At 37.9% G+C, this 26634-nt stretch overlaps 1 protein-coding gene across 2 annotated transcripts; it reads left to right on the top strand.

Moving 5' to 3' along the window:
• The first annotated feature begins 1847 nt into the window (after positions 1-1847).
• LOC127446376 (protein O-linked-mannose beta-1,2-N-acetylglucosaminyltransferase 1-like) lies at positions 1848-23652 on the top strand. 2 transcript variants are annotated; one of them, XM_051707267.1, is made up of 22 exons: positions 1848-1987; positions 2372-2537; positions 2694-2796; positions 3050-3165; positions 5864-5929; positions 6078-6191; positions 6273-6390; positions 6529-6627; positions 6858-6985; positions 15688-15758; positions 16023-16098; positions 16215-16298; positions 16626-16667; positions 16758-16816; positions 17036-17108; positions 17366-17494; positions 17967-18092; positions 18249-18313; positions 18434-18478; positions 18587-18722; positions 19193-19302; positions 21805-23652. In XM_051707267.1, the coding sequence occupies exons 2-22, from the start codon at positions 2418-2420 to the stop codon at positions 21884-21886; spliced, it is 1962 nt and encodes a 653-aa protein (XP_051563227.1). In that variant the 5' UTR covers positions 1848-1987; positions 2372-2417; the 3' UTR covers positions 21887-23652. The 2 variants fall into 2 exon arrangements, with proteins under 2 accessions (XP_051563227.1, XP_051563226.1); XM_051707266.1 differs by having other exon boundaries at positions 2341-2537.
• The last annotated feature ends 2982 nt before the right edge of the window (positions 23653-26634 follow it).

The raw sequence follows: 26634 nt of genomic DNA, 5'->3' as shown, positions 1-26634 counted from the left end.
GATGAAATAATTTGGTAATAACATTTAAGATTTATAAATAAGATTAGCATTAAATGTGTTTGAATCAACTGACGAGTTGGAGTTCCCTTCCACCTTCCATGTCAGATAAATGGGCTCTCTTGTGTAGGACAGTTCTTAGACACTCTGGAGGATGTGGAATAACATTACCAAAAGGCAAGGACGAGAGACAAACAGGATCTTTGAAGTACTGGTTCATACCTTTACTTACTCCATGCACGATAAATTATGAAAACAGCACTGAAAGATTACATAATGCAAAAACAACATGTAATATGTTAAAACCATTCTGAGAAAAAAAAAAAAAAAATATATATATATATATATATATATATATATATATATATATATTATATATTCGCTTGAATAAACACTTTGAGTTACAATCCTCAACAACACATAATTTCAAAATTAACCATTTACATGTTTTCCCTAAATAAGTATTGTGGAATTTGCTTAAGAAAGGGTTTTGCCTATCAGCAACATGAAATAGCATAATAATAATAATGTAGACTAGTGGGTCATATTTTAGATCTGATTCATGGTCTGTCAATTATTTTATGTTTAATTTAGTTTGAAATTTCACCTAAAAAAACAGCAACATACCATGGCCCCATATTTTCCTTTAGCAGAAGAGCTTTTCAAGAAAAAATAATGACAGAGTCAGCAACATGACAGTGCAACAACAAAAACAAGGCATTTATTTACCCCTCCTTCTCCATTTCCTACAGATAAACCGATAAATTAATTCACATGCACTTTGTGGATTGGGAATTGAGCTTTGCTTCTTTGCAAAGTAACCAGTGAAAAGAAATGCATCTGTTTTTGGATTAAAATTACAACCTAAATCGCTGAAATAACAAGAATCGAGAATAACTGCGAAACAATGAACAAACGAATGTGAACATTACGCCTAACTGGTGATTAAGTCCATAGATATTTGTCACACCGTCATATATTCATATTCATATATGCAATTCAGTGTGCGGTTAGCAACTTTTGATTTTTGACTCACACGTCATATAGTCATCACCTATTGAGAACTCAGTGAACCTTTTAATTACCATTTCTGTGAATTTAGAATTTTGTAATTCCAATCTTGCAAAATGACAATATATAGCTGATAAATGAGTGTTAAAGCCATGGCTAATTGGTGTGATCTGGCTGAAAAAGCTAGCTATCCCTAAAGACGTTAAGAACAACTCAAAACTAGGCAACATGAACGTTAGTGTAAACATCACCACAACAGGAAACTTCAGTAAATAACCTGAGAGACCAGGCACAACAAGTTTTATGCAATCAAAAACACTCACAAACAAAGGCAGGAGTACATATGAAGTACTTGTAATTAGATTTCTCATGTAGTAGGCTTATTTAGTTATTTAATGGCTGTGTATAGTGTCATTTATATGTATTTTAAGGGTTTAATTAAGTTAAAGTGACACCTCTAACTAATAGTGTAAAACTACATGATGGTCCAGACTCACCATAATTTACAGCATATTTATCATGCTGACATATTCTTTAAAATTAGTAACCTTTCCACTTTTACTAACTATTTTCTAATACAACATAAAAAAAAAAAAAAAAGATTTATCACTTGCTCTTTGTGTGAAACACAACTTAATAGTGTATGAAACAAAAACATAATGCCCTGTTTTTTTATTATTATTATTATTTGTTATTATTATTATTTATTTATTTATATTATTCATTTCCTTTTTTATTTAAATGTTGTTGTTGTTTGTGTGTGTGTGTGTATGTACATACTGTACAAACAATTTCTACAAAAGAATGTGGGCCTTTTATTTTGAAAAGCGTACCAGAAGTGCTTCTCATGCTATCTGGCTTCAGATCACTTTACCTACGTGTGGCCAAACGTTACTAGACCCGTTTATAAACTAATTTACAGTTATATTTTCACGCGCGTCTGGACGTCGCTTCTGTGGCGACATAACATGCTGCTGAGGTAAACAGTCCATAACATATATTCTGTTTCGTGGTATAGTCAACACGAATGACCGTGTCAACAGATATTGCTCTTGGAAAGAATTTCAAAAGTAATACTCAGACAGTTAACGTTACGACTACTGCCTCCATGTGTTTGCTGTATCACTGTTTTATAATGAAATATTCACGTGAACAACTCGTGCACGTGCTTTTATTATTGTTCACTTGCGCAGTTTAGCATTGTTTTTGTTGCCTGACCCTATGCATTTGTATTTACCCCACATGTAAGACGTGCCACCTGCATCACATTTTGAAATTGCAAGATTTTCCCATTATTTATAACAACTGCTATGATTGCACTGTGTTGTGTAGATGAAAAAGACGTGATCGTAGGTGTTGTCAGATGCAGGCAGGTGTTGTAATCAGGAGCAGTGGGCAGGACTGCAGGTATGGACACCTGGACACCCAATCCAAGAGCCAAGCCCTTCATCCCCCGCCAGCAGCGCAGCCTCTACCTCACCTGGAAATACAGACTCACCAACAAAAGAGCAGTACGGCGAATCTGCCAGGTCAGCACATTATAAGATTAGCCATGAACACTTCCGTTGGGCGGTTGCTTTTTCACCTTGCAATTTAAGCTGTATCATAAAACCTAAAAATCATTTTTTAGATGGCGGTAGTCCATTGCAGTTAACAGTTTTTGGCTGGTGTTGTTGATTTTGCAGGTCAGTGCTGTCCTGTTTCTTCTGATCACAGTGATTGTGAATATCAAACTCATTCTTGATACAAGGAGAGTTGCGATTGAAGAGGATGCTGCTCAAGATTACGGTAATGTGGATCATATGACACATGATTGCTCAATTCACATTCCACCTTGGGTGGAATAATTTATCACAAGTGGTTCAAATAACTGCAGGATGTTCATGATCCTATATCTGAATGTTTTCTTCATTTTTTTTTTTTTTTTTTTTTTAGTTAGACTACATTGAAATCCATGAGCTTAGGTAAAGGTTTCAGATTTTTAACATGTTTAGATGCGCTTCTTACATGAGGTCTTTGCTTTCATTGAATGATTTTTCAGATGATGCCATGCCCAACATGGAAACCCCACGAAGACCAGCCAGTGAGAGGAAGGTTTTGGATATTGAGGTGTATTCTAGTCGCTCTAAGGTGTACGTTGCAGTGGACGGCACAACGGTAAGTGATTCTGAGTCTCAAACTTCAGTTATGATTTAGCCATTTTTGCTACAAAGTTCCCAGGCAATACGTAAAATTCAGAGACCACATTTAAAATCGGGGATCTCATGTAAACCTGGAAATAGAAGAGAAACAGAAAGCTGTTTGATTTTGGAAAATGTAAAAAGAAAAGTTCTGACACAAAATTAAAAAAAAAAATATTTAAGATGCTGCGCAATTTCTTGGTCAATAATCCAATGTAAGCAAATCTGTCTCATTGGCAATGTTAACTCTTTTGTACAAGAGGTCAGATTTTTTTAGCTTCCATTGAATGCTCTTTAAAATATTCTCAAATAATGGTGGGATAACATGGATTGTAAGGTTTTGCACAAACTTGTGCCTAGCATGTGTGTGGTGTTATTAAATAATTATTTAAATAGTTAATAAATTCATGCTGACCTAAATCATAAAAAAACAAAAAACACATTGATTCATGGTTCTGCTGATAATATGATTTGTAATAAGAAAAATACAAAATAGAAACATTTTCACACTTTTGGACCACACCATATGCAGTAGTGTGCAAAAGTCTTAGATGTTTCACAAAAAATATGTCTTAAGATGGTTATTTATATCTTCAGCTTTAGTGTGTCAATAGGAAATATAAATTTAAGACTCAAACATTCCTTTTGCAAATAGAATAGAATAGAAGAACAGGGAGCCCTGCAACAGATGACATGTCCACCACAGATTCCCCCACTGAACATCAAGTCAGTCTGGGATTACATGAAGAGATAGAAGCAATTGAGAATATTATAAACTCAGCAAAAAAGAAACGTCCCTTTTTCAGGACACTGTATTTTAAAGATAATTTTGTAAAAATCCAAGTAACTTTACAGATCTTTATTGTAAAGGGTTTAAACAATGTTGTCCATGCTTGTTCAATGAACCATAAACAATTAATGAACATGCACCTGTGGAACAGTTGTTAAGACACTAACAGCTTACAGATGGTAGGCAATTAAGGTCACTGTTATAAAAACTTAGGACACTAAAGAGACCTTTCTTCTGACTCTGAAAAACACCAAAAGAGAGATGCCAAGGCTCCCTGCTCATCTGCGTGAACGTGCCTTAGGCATGCTGCATGGAGGCATGAGGACTGCAGATGTGGCCAGGGCAATAAATTGCAATGTCCGTACTGTGAGACGCCTAAGACAGCACTACAGGGAGACAGGAAGGACAGCTGATCATCCTTGCAGTGGCAGACCTCGTGTAACAACACCTGCACAGGATTGGTACATCCGAATATCACACCTGCAGGACAGGTACAGGATGGCAACAACAACTGCCCGAGTTACACCAGGAACACACAATCCCTCCATCAGTGCTCAGACTGTCCGCAATAGGCTGAGAGAGGCTGAACTGAGGGCTTGTAGGCCTTTTGTAAGGCAGGTCCTTACCAGACATCTTTGGCAATAATGTAGCCTATGGGCACAAACCCACCTTCGCTGGACCAGACAGGACTGGCAAAAAGTGCACTTCACTGACGAGTTGCGGTTTTGTCTCACCAGGGGTGATGGTCGGACTCGTGTTTATCGTCGAAGGAATGAGCATTACACTGAGGCATGTACTCTGGAGCGGGATCGATTTGGAGGTGGAGGTTCCGACATGGTCTGGGGTGGTGTGTGTCAGCATCATCGGACTGAGCTTGTTGTCATTGCAGGCAATCTCAACGCTGTGCATTACAGGGAAGACATCCTCCGCCCTCATGTGGTACCTTATCCTGCAGGCTTATCCTGACATGACCCTCCAGCATGACAATGCCACCAGCCATACTGCTCGTTCTGTGTGTGATTTCCTGCAAGACAGGAATGTCAGTGTTCTGCCATGGCCAGTGAAGAGCCCGAATCTCAGTCCCATTGAGCACATCTGGGACCTGTTGGATCAAGGGGGTGAGGGCTAGGTCCATTCCCCCCCAGAAATGTCTGGGAACTTCCAAGTGCCTTGGTGGAAGAGTGGGGTAACATCTCACAGCAAGAACTGGCAAATCTGGTGCAGTCCATGAGGAGGAGATGCACTGCAGTACTTAATGCAGCTGGTGGCCACACCAGATACTGACTGTTACTTTTGATTTTGACCCCCCCCGCCCCCCCTTTGTTCAGGGACACATGATTCCATTTCTGTTAGTCACGTGTCTGTGAAACTTGTTCAGTTTATGTCTTACTTGTTGAATCTTTTTATGTTCATACAAATATTTACACATGTTAAATTTGCTGAAAATAAAAGCAGTTGAAAGTGAGAGGACGTTTCTTTTTTTTTTTTTTTTTTTTTTTTTTTTGCTGAGTTTATAAAAGAACAGTGGTGAATTCTCCAAGAAGCTTGGAACATCCTGTCTGTGTCCAGGTGTACCAAGGAGAATTGGTGCTGTTTTGAAGGCAAAGTTGGTCACACCAAATATTCATTTCCTTTTGTTTTATGTTTACTGGACTTTGTATGATGTTAATTGATAAATGAAAACTATTTAATGCATTATTTTTTAAGAAATCCTTACTATGCAACATTTTTCACAATTGCCTACAACTTTGCACAGTACTGTATGTACGTATGTTTTCTTCTGAAAATTGTTTATTGACTGATCTGTATGAACATGTTTACTTGTTCATACTGGTTTACTTGTAGATTGCATGAAAGTGGAATGATATTTGATGTATTTTTGCAGGTGCTGGAGGATGAGATGAGGGAGCAGGGTAGAGGCATTCATGTTATTGCTCTTAATCAGGCCACTGTAAGCACAAACCATCAATATTAAACATTTATACATCATGATTTATCCTCTTTGACTATTACGGACTCTTTCGGATGTTCACTACATCACTTTTTCCGATTATTTAGTCGGTTGTATGATAACACTTGGCTATAATCTCTTCCTTCAGGGTCATGTGATGGCCAAAAGAGTGTTTGACACTTATTCTCCCCATGAGGATGAAGCCATGATCCTATTCCTCAACATGGTCACACGTGGCAGAATCCTCATCTTCACTATCAAGGTTATAGAATAACCTCTTCATTCCAACCTCATTGTTTTGGGTGTTTGTCAATGTAAGTGAGCTTGTTATTGGCCTTTTAAGGATGAGGGGACTTTCCACTTGAAGGATGCTGCAAAGAACCTTTTGAAAGGTTTAGGGAGTCAGGTGGCTGTCACATTAAGCTGGAGGGACATGTGGACTCTGGTAGTGATAAAGGGAGGTGAGACAACACAACTTTTTCTCGTTTACTCACGTGCACAAGTTTGAAATAACACACAACATGTCATTGTCTATTGCATAATTAATGTTCAGTTGTAACATGATTTGCATTTAATGGAAAGTTTACTATTTATTATAGGTCAAGTGTATGGGGAAAAGCACTCTAAGTCTCCTGCTCTCTCTACATGGGGTGACCCTGTGCTGCTAAAGACTGAGGTTCAGCTCACTGCTTCTGAAGGTATTTCTGCCTCTGTTATCAGTGTAGAACTCTAAAATTGCCTGTTTTTACAGCAGTTTATGTCATGGACAGTTGGTGAGGAGTGTTCTTGCAATTTAATGTCACATTCTTACAGTATTTTGTTTTTTGAAGAGCACTCCCTACAGTGAGGATTTGAAAATATTAAACTGCCTGCTACACATTCTCAAAGTCAGTCTCATTACAGCTTGACTGTTTTTTTTCATTCTTAGAGGCAGAGTGCCATTGGGCAGACACAGAGCTGAACCGCAGGAGGAAACTCTTCTGTAGTAAAGTGGAAGGTTATGGGAGCATTTGTAGCTGCAAAGATCCAGCAACTATAGAGTTCAATCCTGACCCAGTAAGACACGTCCTTTAAAGGGGTCATGAAATGCTCTTTTTTTTTAAATAATCTTCTCTGAGGTCCACTGATAATGTTAGTAAAGTTTTTGTTTAGTATATATAATTTAGTAATATATAATCATTTTCCACGCAGTCTCTGGTCCTCTGTCTGAAACGCTTGATTTGGCCAAAGCTCCTCCTTAAAACTTCAACATAAACCCCCACTGTTATGATTGGCTAACATTGTGCAGCCCCTCAAATACAGCCATATATATATTAGAAACTCATTCGGAAGAGAAAGAGCAAGCTCCGCAACATTATAAAACAAAATTTTAAGGTTTGCACACAACACGCATCCAACACATTGCATGTGAAAATATTAAACTGTTCATCTCAAGCACAACTGTTAAAGGCATAGTTCACCCAAAAATTAAAATTCTCATCATTTACTCACCCTCATGCCTGGGTACGGAGTGGGACCCACCTTTGTGGTGGTAGCTTGTGAAAGGAACAGTGGCACACTCCTTCCCTCCGTAGTGCTAAGGTCAACTCCTTGGGCAATAGTGAATAAACCTTTAGCCTCCCATACTAGGGTCACAATTGTTTATATACTTTTATTATGTTTTGTCTCTCTACTTTGAGTTTTCCCATCTTCTTATACCTTCACTGTCTACCTCTCCATAAGGACCCTGAGTAGTTTAAGTCCTAGCATCCCTCTGCTACTCGAAAATACGACAAAAGAGTATGAATTGTTTGCCGTGAGTTGCGACCCGTGTCGGTGGAGGAAGAGATCTTGGCTACTGAGAAATGTGGTTTGCTGCGGCTTCCATTATTTCAACACTGTGTTTTGGCTCCTACTACACCTAGATGGGAGATTGGAAAGGCCTGATCCAATCAATCGGCTGGTCAAGACTTCCTCTGGAAATACTATGTGATAGATTAACATCAGCTATCTTTTCAGTATCCCCAGAATGCATTGGCTAAGGGACAGTCAAGTAGATGGAATATCTCTCATTCTTTGTGCTTGAGTATACCATCCCTATATCCCTGGAACATAATCTGCAGAATTTCCGTGGCTCTGTGCATCCCCTTGTTGGACTCAAAGGTGGATGGGGAATAGAGATGATAAAGCATAATACACTTAACATGGCTACCAAGCACACATCTTTTAGACCTGGACATGGACTGTACTTCTGAGAATCAATATGCTTCTACATCTAACAGTGAAGAGTGGCCAAAATTTATAATTATTGAATCGGCATCATCGGATATGCCAATCACAAAGATCTCTCCTTTCGCTTTTCACAAGGGCATTACAGGAATAGCTGGTACTGTTAAGGAGGTGAAGAAACTGTGCTCTGATCAGATTCTGATGGAATGCTGTAAGAAGACTAATTTGGAAAACCTTCTTCGTGCCTTCTGGATTTCATATAAAGGCTGTGTCTGAAAGCAAAGGTAGCTGTCTTGTTGCCTCGCTGCCTTATCATTCAGTGACTCAACAGACAGTGTTTGCGTATGAAGGTACCTCCAGGAAGTGGTTTCGAACAGGCTACCGAGGCAGCATAACGTCACATTGTTAGTAGGATACCAGCAACTGATTAACGCCATCTGGTGTCCACTAAAGGTAACGCGTCTACTTCATTCATCCAACCGAACCACAAAGGTCTAATAATCTAGAACAAAATCAAGAGAGTTTTGGTGACAACCAAGTTTATATTTAATAACTACAATACTACTTTCTCGCTAGAAATGGAAAAGTTGGAAAAAGTTAATCAAGTCGTATATTTATACACAAATTGGCTATCAACTGCCTCTTTGGCCACCTTTTTTTTTTTTTTCTTTCAGCTCAACTGCTGTGGATTTGGGAGCACAGGATTGTGTGATTTCATAGGCAGCGAAGGATACATCTATACTGCCTTCGAAAATTGATCAGATGAAGTTATCTCAGTAGATAGGATGTGACGCAAACATTGGATTCAAACATGCCTTGATCCCTTCCTTCCTCCGTATACAGAGCTCCTTGGTTGAGCGTTCCAGTTTCTCACATTCATTTTAATAGAAGTGGCCCATCTCTGCTAAACAATCTCTGACTTAAATCTCAAGGAGTGAGATATGTGAAAAGAATAACAATCAAAAGAGAAGATTGTATTGTTAAAACTGGCACTTACATAATTATCTTCAATAAAACTCATCCTCCAGAAAGAATCACAATCAGATATATGAGTGTTCCAGTGGAGTTATTTATACCAAACCCACTGAGTTGCTTTAACTTTCAAAAGTATGGATATGGATCTAACAGCTGTAAGAATTAGTGTGTCTGCAGTAATTGTAGAGAGGAGGATCATGATAAAGAAAGCTGCCAGAAGCCACCCAAATGCTGCAGTTGTGCAGGAGAACACATGACTTCATCAAAAGAATGCTTGAAGTGGAATAAAGAGAAAGAAATCCAGAAAATAAGATGTACAACGAAAATCAGCTATAATGAAGCACGCAAACTGGTCTCTGTGGTTCCCTCTTTCATTGTAAATAAAACTTTTGCCTCTGTGGTAAAAAAAACCCTTATCGTTCAGTGGATTGCCAGACAGATTTGACCTGGCTGCAAAAGGATAAACCCCAAGCTGTCCGTAACAGTAAAGGTATACCTCCTCCAAGATCAAAGAGTGCAGGAAACCAGAATGAAACTACGTCAACCCATATCCAAACCAACCAGAACTTACAAACATTACAAATAACTAACAAGAACTCTAGAAAAGCAGGATGTTCACAATCAAAAGTATCACAAGATGAGAATACAAAGACGAAAGCTATCAAAGATGTCAAAATGAAAGAGAGTGGCCATCACAGTAGGAGCCGCTCACCAAAAGGCAGAACTAGGGGTAATATCTCTATTCTCCTAACTTAAATATGGATCACGCTATTATTCAATGGAACGTCCGGGGGCTCAGAGCCAACTTCGCAGAATTGCAACGATTAGCTGCAATTATTAATCCACTTGCCTTTTGTCTGCAAGAGACGCACTTGTCCCTGAAACTACCCTTTCTTTTAAAAACATTAAAATTTTAAATTCTTTTGGTCCAAACAAAAGACGTGCTTCCGGTGGAACAGCTGTTTTAATTACAAATGATGTGATACACAGATACATCACACTAAATAGCCATTTACAATAACAGAAGTACATCTAACCCTCCAGAGGACTGTCACAGTATGCTCCATATACATTCCACCGGATATGACTACAAAGCATCAAGATCTGGACAACCTTGTGGAGCAGCTTCCTTCCCCCTTCATACTTATGGGGGATTTTAACAGCCATAAAACCTTGTTGGGTAGTAATCAGTGTAATACAAAAGGCAAGAACATTAAGGAATTAATCAACAACCATGCCCTGTGCCTTTTAAATGATGGATCTCAAATCTGTTTACACCCTGAACATGGTACCTGTTCAGCAATTGACCTCACCATCTGCTAGCCTGAGCTACTACTAGATCTCTCTTGGAAAGTGTGGAATGACCTCTGTGGAAGTGACCATTTTCCACTAATCTTGACCTTCAAATGAAGAAGAGAAGTATCAAGCATACAGAGATGGCAACTTAAGCCAACTGGTACCATTTTCAAACCTTATGCTATGAAAGGTTCAATGCATTTCCTGAGGATGATCCAGACCCTATTAAAACATTTTACCAGCATTTTAATCTCCATAGCAAACGATACCATTCCAAAAATTTCACCAAATACAAAATGCAAACGATTGCCATGGTTCAAAGATAACTGCAAAAAGGCTATTAAAGAGCGAAAGAAAGATGAAAGAGATACTTCAGAAGTCCAACAACGGAAAACATTATCAAAGTAAAAATAAATAGAGCACAAGCACCTAGAGTAATTAATGAGGTGAAGAAATAAAGTTGGAGACAATTTGTATCCAATTTGATAATGAAAAAGGTTTGGAATCTTATTACAGAATTGCAGAATGAAGGGTAAGAACAGTGGACCTCAAAATCAACATTTTAAACATCAAGACTCAGTTTTAACTACAAAACAAAAAATTGCAAATATCCTAGGCAAAACCTTTGAAAAGAACTCCTCTATTGAGAACTGCTTCCCTGCTTTTCAACCAATTCAGGCACTGGAAGAAAGGAAAGATGTTAACTTTTCATCCAGTAATATGGATCCTTACAACCAACCTTTCACTATGGAAGAGCAATTGAGGGCCATAAGCAGATCACATGATACTGCAACTGGACCGGACAATATTCACTATCAGTTTTTAAAAATTTGCCTCACACTATCCTGTCCTTACATTTTTTTACCTTTTTTTTTACTCCATCTGTTTATCAGGAAATGTTCCATATTCTTGGAAAGAAGTGGAAATGATTCCTATTCCAAAGGCAGGAAAGGATCATAATGAACCTTCCAACTACCGACCTATAGCCCTGACGAGTTATGTAAAACCATGGATAGAATGGTTAATTAACAACTAGTATGGATGTTGGAGTCTCCACATCTTATAATTAATGCTCAAGGTGGATTTAGAAAAGGAAGAAGCACTATAGATCACCTCATCAGCCTTAAGTTATATACATTATGTTTTTTTATCAGAAACGAACATGCTGTTGCTGTCCTCTTTGACTTGGAGAAAGCTTATGACAATTATGGTATTTTTAAGGAGCTACATCAACTTGGTTTTAGAGGACATCTACTCATTTTTATTGCCAACTTTTTATCAAATAGACATTTTAAAGTCAGGGTAGGTAATACCCTGTCGGACACAGACAAGAGTAAGGAGTACCTCAAGGAAGCATCTTATCAGTGACCCTTTTAGTATCAAAAATAAACAGCGTTGCAAAAGTCTTTGGATCATATATTCATTGCAGTCCTTATGTTGATGACATTTGTAATTGCTACAGAGGCAAATTCATGAACGGTATTGTATGGAAAATCCAGCTGACAATTAATAAGATTTAGGCCTGGTCTGTGTCCAACGGGTTTAAGTTCTCAAAGAGTAAAACACTCTGTATGCATTTCTGCCAGTTACGTGCTCTCCATCATGACCCAGAGCTTTCTATGGATAACGATCCTATCAAAGTTGTCAAGAAGACCAAATTCCTTGGAATAACCTTTGACAATAAATTGTCTTTTATCCCTCACATAAAGATTTTAAAAGATAAATGTTTTAAAGCCATGGATATTTTAAAGGTTTTAGAAAAGACTAAATGGGGAGCAGAGAGCTCAGTTCTTCTAAACCTTTACAGAACGCTGATCAGGTCACACTTGGACTATGGAAGCATAGTGTATGACCAGGAAATGATATATCTGACTTTTGGACACAGTTCACCATCAGGGCATACTTCTGTTGCTGGGGGCCTTCAGAACATCGCCAATTCAAAGCCTATACGTAGAGGCTACTGAACTATCTCTAGAGAACAGACATCTCAAATTAGCCCTGCAATACACAACAAAATTATAGACCAACAAAGAAAATCCAGCATATCACGCAATCTTCTCACCCCAGTATTCATGTCTTTATGAGAGAAAATCAAGGCATATCCAACCTCCTGGCCTACGGATGAAATTTCATCTAGAAAACATAAAAGTTGACTTACTGGGACAGACATACTTCTGCAATATCCCGCCCTGGAATCTCAAAAAAACGAATCCTGGATTTAACAAGAAACAAAAAAATCTGAAACCCATCCGAATGAATACCTTCAACAACTCCTGTATATCAAAGAGATGTGTGGTGATGGGGGTGTGGTCGTCTGTCTGTCTGCGGGAGTGAGGGAGTGGTGTGGCTTGTGAAGCTGGTTGACATGATTTCTGACAGCTGTTTCTCATTACAGTGATAGCGGAGAGACGCCTTAAAACAGCTGATCACGTCAGAAGAGACAGAGAGAGAACGAGTGTGGCAGACAAGCCTCTCGTTCGTCGGTAAAGGAGGAAGCAGGAACCAGATTGACACTCAACAAGACTTTAATTACAACTTAAAACACTGAACTGGAACATAATAACATGACGACACACACAGCTCTGTGTGTGTGTGTCTCTCTCTCTCTCCAGCACTCCCGACTCCTCTCATCTCTCTCCCACTGATTGGGCTGCTCAGCACGAGGCGCGCACACTCGCAGCCCGGCCACGCCCCCCTCCTCATCACAAGATGTTTCCATCACACACGCCTATATATACAGACGGATCGAAGTCTGGAGATCATGTGTTGGGTGCATATGTGATCAGTCACTTAAAAAGTGGAATAAGGATCCCCAAGCAGAGGCCGATGTTATTATTCTAGCACTGGATCACATAAAGACCTCATGACAGAGACATTTCTTAATAACAGATTCAAAATCATTCCTTCAAGTTCTTGCATCACTCAAAAATGACCACCCAGCCCTTGTAAAGATTTTAAACAAATTGTCAGCTCTGGAGGCACAGAATTTTAATATTTACATTTGCTGGGTACCTGGCCATTGTGGAATACGAGGAAATTAATAAGCAGACTCGGCTGCTAAAGAAGCACTTTCTACAGATCTTAAATTCTCCATACCACCCTCAGATCTGAAATCTACCATAATCTCTTACATCATCAACAAATGGCAAACTGAATGGGATTAATACATTACAAACAAACTGCATGAAATCAACCCTCTAGTGGGCAAAACACATCTTTAATTTTAGTAATCGCTGGGATCAGTTCATTTACACCTGTTGCCGAATAGGACATTCCAGACTCACACATATGTTCTTAATATTAGACAAAGATCCACCATTATGCACTGCATGCCAGAATCCACTATCCTTGAAACATATTTTATTGGATTGTGCTGGATTTATTTCTTTTAGGAAATTATTTTACTCGTCATACACTTTTGAAGAGATTTTTTACAAAGTCAACCCTGAATCAGTTCAAGAGTTCTTATCGAAAATACATTTTAAAAACCTTTATCGTTTTTTATTTTTTTATAGTCACTTTTAATATATTTCAACTTGTTTTTCGCCATGAAAATAGCCTTAGAAGCTGGCATGGCGTAAAATCACAAAATAACTAACTCGCCCTCAGGCCATCCCAGATGTGACTTTTTTTCTTCAGCAGAACACATTTAAAGAAAAAAAGAAGAATATCCCAGCTCAGTAGAACCTTAAAATGCAAGTGGATGGTGATTAGACCTTTTGAATCTCCAAAAAGAACTGACACTCAGCATAAACGTCATTCATATGACTCCACTGGTTAAATTAATGTCTTATAAAGCAAAACGATCGCTTTTGCTGTGAAAAAGATCAATATTGACGTACTTTTTAACTATAATTCATCACTTCTGGTCAGCAGCCATATGCGCATTCATGAGAAGGCAGAGTTCATGCAGTCTCGTGACGTATTCGCATTGGCATGTTATGGATATAATCTCATGTTTTTCTCTCGGTTGAGACATCCAGGATGAGTTAACAAACAGATAAAACCAACAAAGTTTCTGTACAGTGTTCCTCCTCCTCCACTGTAAACAGTGCTGTGCATCTGTTCTCGCGTGAACATGCCAATGAGATTACATCACATGTGCGTGCTGCTGACTGAAAGTGATTCTTTATTGTTAAAAAGTACTTAAATATTGATATTTTTCACAGCAAACACAATAGTTTTGCTTTTGAAGACATTAACCAGTGGAGTCGTATGGATGACGTTTATGTTGACTGTGTGTTCTTTTTGGAGATTCAAAGGTCTAATCACCATCCACTTGCATTTTAAGGAACTACTAAGCTAAGATATTTTTCTAGTTTTCTTCAAATGTGTTCATCTGGGATGGCATGAGGGTGAGTAAATGATGAGAGAATTTTCATTTTTTGGTGAACTAACCCTTTAACACTCTACACTGGAAGCGTCGTGCCGACAGTAAACGGGTGTCCCGTTCCATTTTGCGCTACACGTGCCGGCGCTACTACTGCCAACAACACAAATAAACGGTTTAGAAAGTTTGTGTCGACTTGTCCAGCGTAGACAGCCTCAAGCCATTGCGTCACGTCAATAGACGCGCCCGGTGTAGACAGGGTGTCAGCACCATAAACAATCAAACAGTCATGACATTTGAAATATTCACGAATGGAACTGTTACGGTTTTACTGTCGGGTCAAAGAGTTTTAAACTGCCCTATCCTTCAATAACAGTTCCTTTGCAAAGCTTGAATCATTTTATGACTGGTTCACAAGCAATCCACGCTGACATGAGCTGAAAAAACATCCATTCCATGCTGAAATACACTGAAGACACTTCCACATGACGCACATTCATATTCCAAAGCACAGTGTGAACTACACACATACACACAACCAGTTTCCAGTATCATCCTCTACTGAAATGCGCATCGCTGGAAACACATCAAGACGGTCAAAGACGTCCATCTAGTGCAGGTTTACATATACCAACAATTAAAAATAGCACAGATAGGCACGAGAAAGCTTCATTTGTTAAATACATATAGAGCATTGTAATGGAGGCAAGTCTCTGTAATTTCAAAATAAGTGTCCCTGGTTTATTTGGGCTTATCTACAAGGTTGAAAGTGCTGCATTACACACCAAATCTTAATTTGTAATGCTAATATGAGGACATACTCTACAAGTTAAAGTTTCCTTTTTGCCATTGATTGTTAAACAGACGTGTGGAGTGCTTTTGAGACTCTTAATTGCATTTGTTTTTTATGTTGTATCTGTGTTGTCTAAACCTTCTTTGTCCTATCTAGCTGCCTAACAACAATGTCCACAACATCCCAGTTGCAGTTATAGCTGGAAATAGACCAAACTATCTCTATAGGTTTGTAGACTTAAAATTCTTTGTGCTTAGCCACACTACCAAATTCACATCATAAATGCAGTTAAATGTATTACTGGAAGTAAAATTTGTATGAAGCATTCATTTATTTGTTCGTTTTTATTTGCTTGAGCCAAGTAACATGCATAGTCACGCTTTAATATTTTGTGGCCAACCAAGTTGCCATGTGGGAATAGCCATATTTTGAATACCTAACTAAGCATAAGCCATGTTTTTTTTATTTATTTATTTATTTATTTTTTATAGAATGCTGCGCTCTCTCCTTTCCTCCAATGGCGTCAATCCACAGATGATCACTGTTTTTATTGATGGATACTATGAGGTGCCATATCTATGTTCTTTGCTCTCTTCTCTTCAACACATTCATATTTCTCCTCAACTGTGTGTTTTTACGTTTAAGAGGATCTACACATATTCACAAAAATATCCTGTGCACAGGAACCCATGGATGTGGTCGAGCTCTTTGGTCTTAAAGGAGTTCAGCATACACCTATCAGCATCAAGAATGCTAGAGTGTCACAGGTATTTCGCATGAACTGAATACAGAAATTATGCATTCCAAATCATGGAATGGCCAGTTATGGATGTTCATTATGGTCCCTTATATAAGATTAAAAACATATTTACAGTGATTCCACAGTCATGGAAAACCTGGAAATATCAGGGAATTTAAAAAGTGTGATTTCCACACCTGGAAAAGTCGTTCTAAAAGCTTGAAAATACATGGAGATGTCTATAGCCCTTTTGTATTTAATTGGCTAGAAGTTGCTCTCTGTGTATACAATCTCTATGAAATGATAAATAAGTACTCTCTAAATGACATCAAGAAATTCATACATTTTTTCACAGCACTATAAAGCCAGCTTGACTGCAACCTTCAGTCTGCATCCAGTGAGTATACCCTAACCTGCAATACAGCTTGTGTAAAATTACACACTTAAACAGCTTGCAAATGTTTATCTTTGAATAATCCCCTTTCAGTATGCAGATTTTGCCATTGTCCTGGAGGAGGATCTTGATATTTCCATAGATTTCTTCAGGTATGGATGAACAAATGAATGTGCAGTGTGTAATACTACAAGACATCCACTAGAGGCTAGCAAATTTCCACCCTATTGGTCACAGGCTAGTTTGCAAAAGAAAGAACATCTGTGAGCTCAAATCATCTTAATAGTGATTTAGTAACAATATTTGACAGGTCATTTTTAAATGTCTTTAAATGTGTGATTTATATGTTCCTCTCCCACATTTATCTCCAGCTTTCTCAGTCAGACCATCCATTTGTTGCGTGAGGATGACAGTCTTTATTGTATCTCAGCCTGGAATGACCAAGTGAGTTGAGAAATCTCTTTTCATTTCAATTTCTGCATAGCTATAAGCTACACTATTATATGTTTCACTTTGTCAAAGTCTCTCCTATAATTACGATTGGTAATTGGACTGGTAGTAAATTCTGCCAAATGCTGTTTCTGTTGGTATACTGTACTTTTTAGTCTACTGCAAAGTAATGACAACCACTAGTGTACTCTCGGCCTAAATTATTAAGTCTTTGAAGGTGCATTTGACCCTGCAGCTGTGCTATTTTCCAGGGCTATGAGCACACAGCTGAGGACCCTTCTCTGCTCTACAGAGTGGAAAGTATGCCTGGTCTTGGCTGGGTGCTTAAAAAAAGCCTTTACAAGGATGAACTGGAACCCAAATGGCCCACTCCTGAAAAGGTCAGGCAGTTAACTTCGGCATTTAGCCCATAATTTATGTCTAAATAGGAACAATTGATAAAAAGAAACATTTACATGCAAAATCCCTCAAAAGTGAGGTCTAAGTTGGCACAATTTTTCAGGCCATTTGCATTTACGAAACGCTTCTTAAAGTGATTAATCCTCTTACCAAAAGAAAGTAACATTGTCATTAAATAACTAAATTGATCTGTTTTCCTTTCTCATTTGAATAATTTCACTGACTTTGAAGAGTTAGTCTGGTGAATTTTACGAGTGTTTAAATTGTGAACTTACTGTAGTAAATAAGGACCAGAAATACTACCTGTGTATTTAACCGGGGCAAAGTAGTGTTTCACTTTTTAAACTAGGATGAGGAAATAATTATATCATTGAGATTACACTGTTCTAGATATCAGATATGCCTCAGGAGTCTTTCCTCCTTTCATCCATCTGTTTTATTGCTATCTCTTAGCTGTGGGATTGGGACATGTGGATGCGGATGCCGGAACAGAGGAAGGGCAGAGAGTGTGTCATTCCTGATGTCTCTCGCTCCTATCACTTTGGTATCATTGGCCTTAACATGAATGGTTACTTCCATGTAAGTGACGGGGTTAAAGTTACAATTATGTAAATAACTTATAAAGGTTTACTTGTATGATTTTAAGGATTATTTTTTTCCATTGAGAGCTGATTCTTTAGTGTTTTATTTTTAAATTTCTATAAAATTTAATGAAAATGTAATGTTTTTAATCAGGAAGTTTACTTTAAAAAGCACAAGTTCAACACAATTCCAAACGTTCAGATGAAGAATGTAGATAGGTATGTACACTTCCAATTTTCTTTTTGTTTCACTAAAGACGGTGTAAATATTTAACCAAATTGTACTGTTTACATTTTCATCCTGCTCAAATATCATTGATATTTTCTCCTTGTTTACAGCTTGAATAAAGATGCTTATGAGATTGAAATTCAAAATTTACTACGGTACGTTTTGTGTGAAGATCACACAGTACTCCGCCATTTGCATAGTTATTGTTACACTTTAATATTGCAGTATTACAACAACTGCAAAAATCAATTGTGTGCCTGCAGTGAGGCAGAGGTCCTGGACCACAGTAAAAACCCATGTGAAGACTCGTTTATCCCGGACACTGAGGGAAAGACCTTTGTGATGTTCATCAAAATGGAGCAGGAGACAGACACAAATACTTGGACAGAATTATCAAAGGTAAGACTGGAATTCTAGAAGAATATAAAAAAAATATATATGGGGATGCATCCAATGTTTAGCTCCTCAGTTTGAATCTAAACAATAAGGTCGGGCTTCTCAAGGAACAAGTGATTGAGTTTCAGAGCAGGTAAGCCAATAGTAACTGTGTTCATTGGCTCAGTGGTTCTAACTGATTGGGCTCCTGTGGGTTGTAATGCATCATATAATGCAGAAGTGGTGAAATATGTTGCTTGAAACATCTTAAGGTGCAAATTGTATATCTGACTTGATATGCTTTAGACAACACCCATTATGGCTTTAGACCTCTCAGGCTGAATTATGCTATTAAGAGGGCATACAAGTATATGGATAAATGGCTTGTTGTAAACAATGAGAGAGGGAATAAAGAAAGAAACATATAAATACTTGGGTGAGTGTAATAAAACTGACTATTAAGTTATGGCCTGATCTTGTTTACTGCTTTTTAGTGCCTGCACGTGTGGGACCTGGATGTACGAGGTTATCACAAAGGACTGTGGAGGCTCTTCAGAAAAAAGAACCATGTCCTAGTGGTGGCTGTTCCAATTTCACCCTACTCGTGAGTATACATTAACAACCCTATCGGTCTATTTAATTTCAAAGCCTGGAACTATAAATGATTAATTTAGTTTAAAAAATAGTATCTAAAGTACTACACTAAAAACATTCTGTTTGCCCAAGTATGTAGTTTTCACATTGTAATATTTTGAGAAGAGATTTTTCACTGCAATGAAAGTAAGTTTTTTGGGGAATATGCAGTGCCTAAAGAAAGTCATCATACCTTTTCAAAATCCTTATAATTTGTCACATTACACCCTGAAAATGTAAATAAATTCAATCTAACCTTTTCCAGCTTTATTTACACATCATAACCTTCATCGTCAAAGTAAAAGTAACATGTAAAAAATTAATTAGTAAAATACCTGGTTTAAATTAAGAGTAACCATTACAGACTTGCTCAGGTGCAACCAATCACCTTTCAGATCACATACGTAGCTAATTGGCCCCCATCTGAAATAAACTGTAGTGGTTTTGATTACTTCTAAAACTGGCTGTTCCATGAGGATTCCATTACTAGTACTGCATGGTAATGAATTCAACATGGTTGGAAAGGTGTTTTCAAAAGGGCTCTGGTATAAAATTGTGGAAAGGCACCTGTTAGGAGAATGGTACAAAAAGATTTATAGGCTTTATCTGTCCTTCTGAATACCGTTCAGAGCATTTAGAAGTGAAAAGAGCATGGCACCACCAAAACCTTGCCTAGATGGGGCCGTCCCTCCATTTGGATGACCGTGCCAGGAGGATATTGATCAAGGAAGCTATCAAGAGGCCAAAGGCAACTTTGAAGGATTTACAAGCTCTTAAGGCTGAGGCTGTTCGGTCTGTGCATGTGACAACTCTCCTAAACTTTACACAAATCTGACCTGTATGGCAGGGTGGCAAGAAAGAACCTGAAGAATTCTGATGCCATGTGGCAAAAGGTTTTATGGTCAAATTTAATTTTTGGACTGAACTCCAAGATTTATATTTGGAGAACCAAACACATAACACCACCGAGAACATACCATACCATACCTACTGTGAAGCATGGTGGTGGCAACATTATGTTGTGGTGGTGTTTCTCTTAAGCAATGTCAGGGTTGAAGGGAAAATGGATGCTGCAATGTACACCCAAATTCTTGAGGAAAGTCTGTGGGCCTCTGCTTGAGAGCTGAAGATGGGCAGGTGGTTCACCTTTCAGCACAACAATGACTCTAAACACACTGCTAAAAAAAAAACAACACAGTGGATTAAGGATAGGAAGGTCAAAATCTTTGAGTGGCCAAGTCAGAGCCCTGATCTAAATCCAATAGAAAACCTATGGATGGATTGAAGAGTGCAGTCCATCGCCGCTCACTCCACAATTTGACTGAACTCTAACAATTCTCCAAGGAAGAATGGGCAAATATACCCCAATCTAGGTGCATGAAGTTAGTAGAGACATATCCTAACAGACTGATGGCTGTCATTAAAGCAAAAGGTACCTCTACAATGTATTAAATCCAGGTGATCACTTTTGTCAAACCCTATTGTCCTAGTTTTTCATCTTTTATAAATTTTTGGAACTGTTGCCCTTTTTTTTTACTTGAATGTTAGAAGGCACAATTTGTCAAAGTAAACATTTGGTAAAAATATGTTTTAATGGTTTTGATTTCAGGCTGTAAGACAAAAAAAGGTACTGTTTCAAAGGGCTATGATGATTTTCTATAGGCACTGTACATACTAGCTTTATTGTTCAGGTGTGATCTTTGGCTTATTCATCCATTTTTCTTTTTTTTTTACAGTTTGATCAGGTTAGTCAGATGACACTTGTGGTCCCTAAAGGCTAATTTATACTTACTGGGTGAACAGGCTTTGCTTAGTTCGACAAATGTTGACAAATGATGACAAAATGCAGTGACGTTATTGTTCTGCCAGTGTGTTCTTTGGTGATATCTCATGTTCGTATTCATCTCTGAAATTCTAGACCTATGAGAACTTGGGTGGTTGAAGAGCTTTGTTGATTGGTTAAGACTAATCGTGGGTGTGGTTTCGACATGATGTTTTTATTTACAATCGCGCCTGCCAGCTGAGGAGTTGTTACTTGGGTTTCTGTTGTTTCTTGAGACAGCTTACCTGATGTGTCATTTGCCTGAGAGTTGACAGCCTTCCGTGATGTCACCAACTAATTATAAAACGATATTGCGCATAGTATAAATGCCGGCTTCGTTCACCTAGGGTGCTTTAAGAAAAAGATTGGCTTTTTCCATAGTATACATCAGGCTTAATATTAACAGACTCTCATTTGGATTGATATCAGGGCTTTGACTGGCCCATTGAAGGACTTGACCTTTTGACAATTTGTCTTGTGTGTAAGGCGGCAGTTCTTGTAAATTCAGTTTTTATTTTTTAATTAGAATTAGCTTCATATAAAACAAAATAATTTTAATGTCTCCATTGAGAGACAATTTCTGCATATTATGCTTGTGTGTTTTTGTGTCTTGAGTGCACTGTGTGTAACCTGAGATATTTCCCCCACCAGTGTTAAGAAGCCCAATAATGTCACTCCCATTCACCTGGAGCCTGCACCTAAAGAAGAGGGACCTCCTGTGGAACAGATTTAGAACAGTCCTAATCCAACCCAAGGGCCTTTTCTAACCACTTACAGACAAGGCCTACGTCAGGCCGATACTGGGCCTTATTTTACTGTTAAGGCCATTGCAAGACAACAAAGTGGGTGAGCTATACAGTAGGATCAACCTCTTGGCTTAACCGTCCTGTGCTGGTAGCCTTTTGAAATACAGGTTCTTTTAAATTAGAATGATATTAGTGTGAATTTCTTAAAATCGTGTGTAACGGAACCTTCTCATGTTGTTGGTAAAATATGTGTTGTGCATTGGAAGCTGTTCCTGAGGTCATGAAATTTCATATGTGTTAATGCTGGGAGGTTTGTCATTAGAAATGAACTGATAGATGGTTTAAAGAATTACTGGTACCACAATAAAAGCCAGTGCTGGTTTGAGTTACTGAATGTGACAGGAGATTACATCAAATCAGGATGCTGCAAAAAAAGTGATTAAGAGAATATGGTTGACTAAAGCTATTTTTTAAACACTACTGAGTGCTTTGGGCAGTCCTGCACATACGTTTTAACTTATGACTATTTATTTTGTCAATATCAAGATAACTGTAGGTTTATTTTTCCTTAACAAATTTACTTTTAAACAAGAACAATAGGCTGCATAAAGAAACAACAGGCCTGAATTTGTTTACAAATAAATCTATGTTCAGACATATTTTTAGAACAAAAGACATATTTGTGAGCATTCATTTTCTGATGCTATGGGTTTTATTAAAGGAGCTCATTGGTGACTGAGAACATAAAATCAGTATTCCAAACTACACATAATTACCTTAAAGCAATATTACACCCAAAAATGACAAATCTGTCATGATTGACATTAACTTAATTTTTACTCCCATTCACCAAAACTGTATGACTTTCTCCTGAAAAAAGATGTAATGAAAGTGAAAGGTGACGAAGGTGACATTCTGCCTAAGATCTCATTTTGTGTTTCACATAAGAAAGAGAGTCATATACTGTAGGTTTGAAATGACATGAGAGTGAGTAAATGTTTTTTTTATTTTTGAATTTTCATTTTTGGGTGCACTATCCCAAATGAGAAGCACACTGACTACCTTTACATGTTAAAATCAGACAAAGCAGTATCTAGTCAGAAAAGAAAAGAGACAAATTTAGACAAAGCTAGAAGCAGAAATAATAGTCATAGTAATAATTTTAAAAGGCTGCAATGATGTGCTAAAATGGGCCTCCAGCAACAGCTTAAAGATTCCTCTTTCCCAGAGGACCTGAGGTGATGCATACAGCTTGGGTGATAAGATCTGTGCGTCCACACAGCCACTAAAGAGCCTTAGGAACTGCGGGAGGATTAACACTTGAAATCAATGCAATCTCAGTTGCATCATAGATCTGTCGTGTGTTAACATGTTGCTGTATGTGAGGATAATTGTGAATTATTGATTTATCATGCAATAATGTCCAAATCATTTAATGGAAGAGATTTCAAAATAGAGTGGGTTTGTTTTGTTTCTGTTATTTTGAAGTTTCAGTGGTCAGTACAACACTGATATTGCTACAAAATTGTATTTGTGGTGTCACAAAACATTTTCATTGTATCTGGAACATGTGCAATACCAGACATAGGTATCATCTCAAAATATAATTGTACTCATAAGATACAGAAGTTCTAATGTGTTTATCAAATTCTGCAACAGGCTTCTTGCATTAGTGTTGTATATCTAAGTAGTTTTAGTTTGTTTTTGTTTTTCAAAATGGTTTGTTTTTATATAAAATCAAATTTTCCTAAAATCGTTTCTTCCTTTGTTCATAGGTTTAGTGTTTTTAGTTTTAAATCCATGTGATCCAACTCGTTTTATGTTGCCATGTAGTAATTTGCTGCTTCTAAAAATTATTGAAATTAAGCTTTAATATCTATTGCAGTGTTATCTACGTGGTAAATTAATAATTATACTGTTCCGTTAACTAAAATGTAGTGTTATATGGACCACCTTCTTACCTTTTGAAATGGATGTACTGTATCTTGCCTATAGAAATGGTCTCATTAGGGTCAATAGCCCTTTTGTAAGGGTGTGATTTTTAGGGTCAAGTAGCCCTATTGTAAGGGAGTGATTTTACATTTAAGTTTGAATATTGAAAGTTTATACAGATAACTGAGATATCATACAGATCATATACTTTCTAGTAGAATACTATTCAGTAAATATAAATATGTAATGCTATTTTATGATCATATTTCAATGATCATATTGATCATTGTAGTTTTTGTATTTCCAGTTAGATAAGCAGACATCACAACAGGCAAATTACATGGAAATTACATTTGAGGCCAACCACAAAGGAAATGGTGTGCCTATTGAAATCCATGCAAATTTACTGTGTGGCTGATCTCCTGTGTAAATGTGACTCAGCTATGTGTGCTGAGGTTTGATGCATGTGGGGATGATTTCATAATAATGCGGACTGCCAGATAGACTGTTATTTTGTAGAGTGACTGAAACGTGCAGTTCAGAAACTGTATTGTACATAAATGTAAAACAATATTGTACATAAATGTAATTTTAATATTAATTCAATATGATCTATACGCTGATGAAATCCTTGGGGTTGAAGGTCACACTTTGCCAGTTTGCCTTTCACACAAAATTAGGGTATATGTAAAAGCTACTTATATAATTTTATACCTATATTTTATCTGCCACAAAAGAGCAAATTATATGTTGCAGATTGATCGAGCACATGAAAACTTCAGTAGGTTAGGGAAAGGTTTATTTATGACACCTTGCTGACATACTCCAAAAACTAGCACTTTCCAATCTCTCAGAATAGTTTATTATTATTATTATTAATATTTTATAAAGTTACATGTATAGCAGAGAAAAGAGAACAACCTGTACAAATAGCATGAAATGTGTAGGTACAAAACAAATATTGCTTCGCTGTATTAATGAACTTCATTCCTGATTATAAAATGTGCAAAAATAATATGATGCTATCATGCAAGGTGATGCAAGAAGTAAACATTTCATTACAAATGTTACAGGCATATTCAGACAGTAGATACGGAAATTAAGCAGCATTCCAAGTAACTATTTCACTAATCTCCACAAACCTGTGAGGTATTATTATTGGAAGTGTGAAATGTTACAATTTCTTTATTCTGCAATTTCTTGTTTACTTGATACAATTGTAATCTTACAATAAATAGAAAAGTACTATCTACAACAAAAGTGCTACAGTATCTACAATACTAACTAAGCTTTACTGGTTTGTGACATAAACTAAAGCTGTATATACACAAGTATAAACTGAAGATTTTCAGGTGGCATTGTTGTCCAGGTAACAATAAAGATATATGGACACCCAAATTGCTGCCAACCAGGAAAGAGAGAGAGAAACATTATGCTTTGTAGGTGGGGGCAAATGATGTGTCAATGTGCCTGACAGGTACAGGTATAAGGAATCAAATGCATTCTCAAGTAAACATACCAACATGATTACACAAGTGTGGTGATGTGGGCGTGGCCGAGCGATGTCTGTGGAGAGCGAGGCTGGAAGAGGAAGAACGGTAAGGATTGACACCTGTGAGAAATGATCTCTAACAGCTGTTCTGTGTTTCAGTGAGAGCTGGAGGGGGATTAAAAGGGTGTCCAGACTGCCGGAGGAGAGAGAGAGAGAGAGATGCACGATGCTGACGGAGTGTTATTCTGTTTGTGTGTTGCACTGAAAGAGTGTTGTAAATAAAAGACTCATACTGGATTGTTCACCTGGCTTCCACTTCCTCCTCAATCGTGCTGTGCTTCGTCTCTCGCACCGAGAGCTTCCAATTAATAAACAACACGGGGCACTCCTCCACTACCTGAGACAATACAGCCCCCAACCCTCTGTCCGACGTGTCCTTCTGCAACAAAAATGGGAGAGACCTGGTGCCCCCTTTTTAGTGAGATCCGTCAGCAGGCTGGTAACGGTCAAATAATTAGGCTCTTATCTACAATAATAGCCAGCCAGTCAGAGTCTCATCTCCTTTTTGGTCTTAGGTCTCAGGCAGGCTGCAATCGCTGCGGTTTTATCAATTTGGGGCCACACCTGCCCATGACCCAAGTGGAAGCCCAGATACCATACTTCCACCCGCCCAATTGCACACTTCTTTGGATTTGCTGTGAGTCCCACTCGTCTCAACAAACTCAGAACAGCCCTCAGGTGCTGCAGGTACCGCTGCCAATCATTACTGTAAATAATGATATCATCCAGATAGGCAGCGGCGTACGCAACATGCAAATTGAGAGGGTTAGGGGAATACAGCAGGATGACCGGCCCACGGGACCAGGGAACCGGTTTTGGGGTAGGAACTAAGCTTTACTGGTTTGTGACCAGTAAACAAGGTTCTTTAACACTCTAAAGGAGGAAGTGTGGGCCGGGTGAACAATCCAACATGAGTCTTTTTTCACACAAACGAATGGCTTTTCAGCCCAAACAGAATCACACTCCCTCAGCATTGTGCGTCTCTCTCCTCCGGCAGTCCAGACACCCTTTTTATCCCCCTCTAGCTCACTGAAACACAGAACAGCTATTAGAGTTGTTATTAACAATTTACTGCGGTTGCCTTGTTAATATGTAATATATAAAAAATTAACTGTAGTCAGGTTTCAAGTATTTAAAAATGTAATTAAATCCAATTACAAGTACTTGATTTTTTTTAATCTGATTATGTATCCAGATTACATGTAATCCGTTACTACCCAGCACTGTGTATATACACGACTGTAGTTCCAT

Source organism: Myxocyprinus asiaticus, chromosome 9 (assembly GCF_019703515.2).
Source record: "Myxocyprinus asiaticus isolate MX2 ecotype Aquarium Trade chromosome 9, UBuf_Myxa_2, whole genome shotgun sequence".
In the NCBI taxonomy this organism is placed as follows: Eukaryota; Metazoa; Chordata; class Actinopteri; order Cypriniformes; family Catostomidae; genus Myxocyprinus; species Myxocyprinus asiaticus.
This window is presented reverse-complemented; position numbering and strand designations above follow the sequence as displayed.

Coding starts and splice junctions, on each gene's coding strand:
- LOC127446376 (XM_051707267.1), top strand. CDS start 2,418: ATGGACACCTGGACACCCAATCCAAGAGCCAAGCCCTTCATCCCCCGC. Junction 6,192..6,272: donor TCCTCATCTTCACTATCAAG/GTTATAGAATAA, acceptor TGGCCTTTTAAG/GATGAGGGGACTTTCCACTT. Junction 18,093..18,248: donor ACATGAATGGTTACTTCCAT/GTAAGTGACGGG, acceptor GTTTTTAATCAG/GAAGTTTACTTTAAAAAGCA.